Source organism: Penaeus monodon, chromosome 21, assembly GCF_015228065.2.
Source record: "Penaeus monodon isolate SGIC_2016 chromosome 21, NSTDA_Pmon_1, whole genome shotgun sequence".
NCBI lineage: Eukaryota > Metazoa > Arthropoda > Malacostraca > Decapoda > Penaeidae > Penaeus > Penaeus monodon.
In genome coordinates, this window is record NC_051406.1 from 42,044,428 (window position 1) to 42,044,674 (window position 247).

Consider the following 247-nt stretch of genomic DNA (forward strand, 5'->3'; position numbering starts at 1 on the left):
GCAGACTCACTGAGTAGTACTTCACATTGAGCTTCTGCAGGAACTCGAAGCTCGCCAGCATGCGTCGCTTGTAGTTGTCGAGAGAGCGCGAGGCGTCTTCCCAGGACCTCTGGTGCGTGCGGTCGCCGAAGAAGTCATCGGAGCCCAAGTACCTGGAGCAAAGCAGTCCTGCAGTCCTTTCTCGATATTTCTTTTCTATGTTAAATGATTTTTTTTTTTAATATAAAAAAAAAAGTTAATTAGATCA

General features: G+C 45.7%; 1 protein-coding gene across 1 annotated transcript in view; it reads right to left on the reverse strand.

Moving 5' to 3' along the window:
- LOC119586506 (xylose isomerase-like) overlaps positions 1-247 on the reverse strand; it is a 4,340-nt gene that overhangs the window by 3,103 nt on the left and 990 nt on the right. Inside the window, exon 2 of the mRNA XM_037935249.1 lies at positions 11-152. Coding sequence (XP_037791177.1) covers positions 11-152 — 142 coding nt within the window. The remainder of the gene's footprint in view (positions 1-10; positions 153-247) is intronic.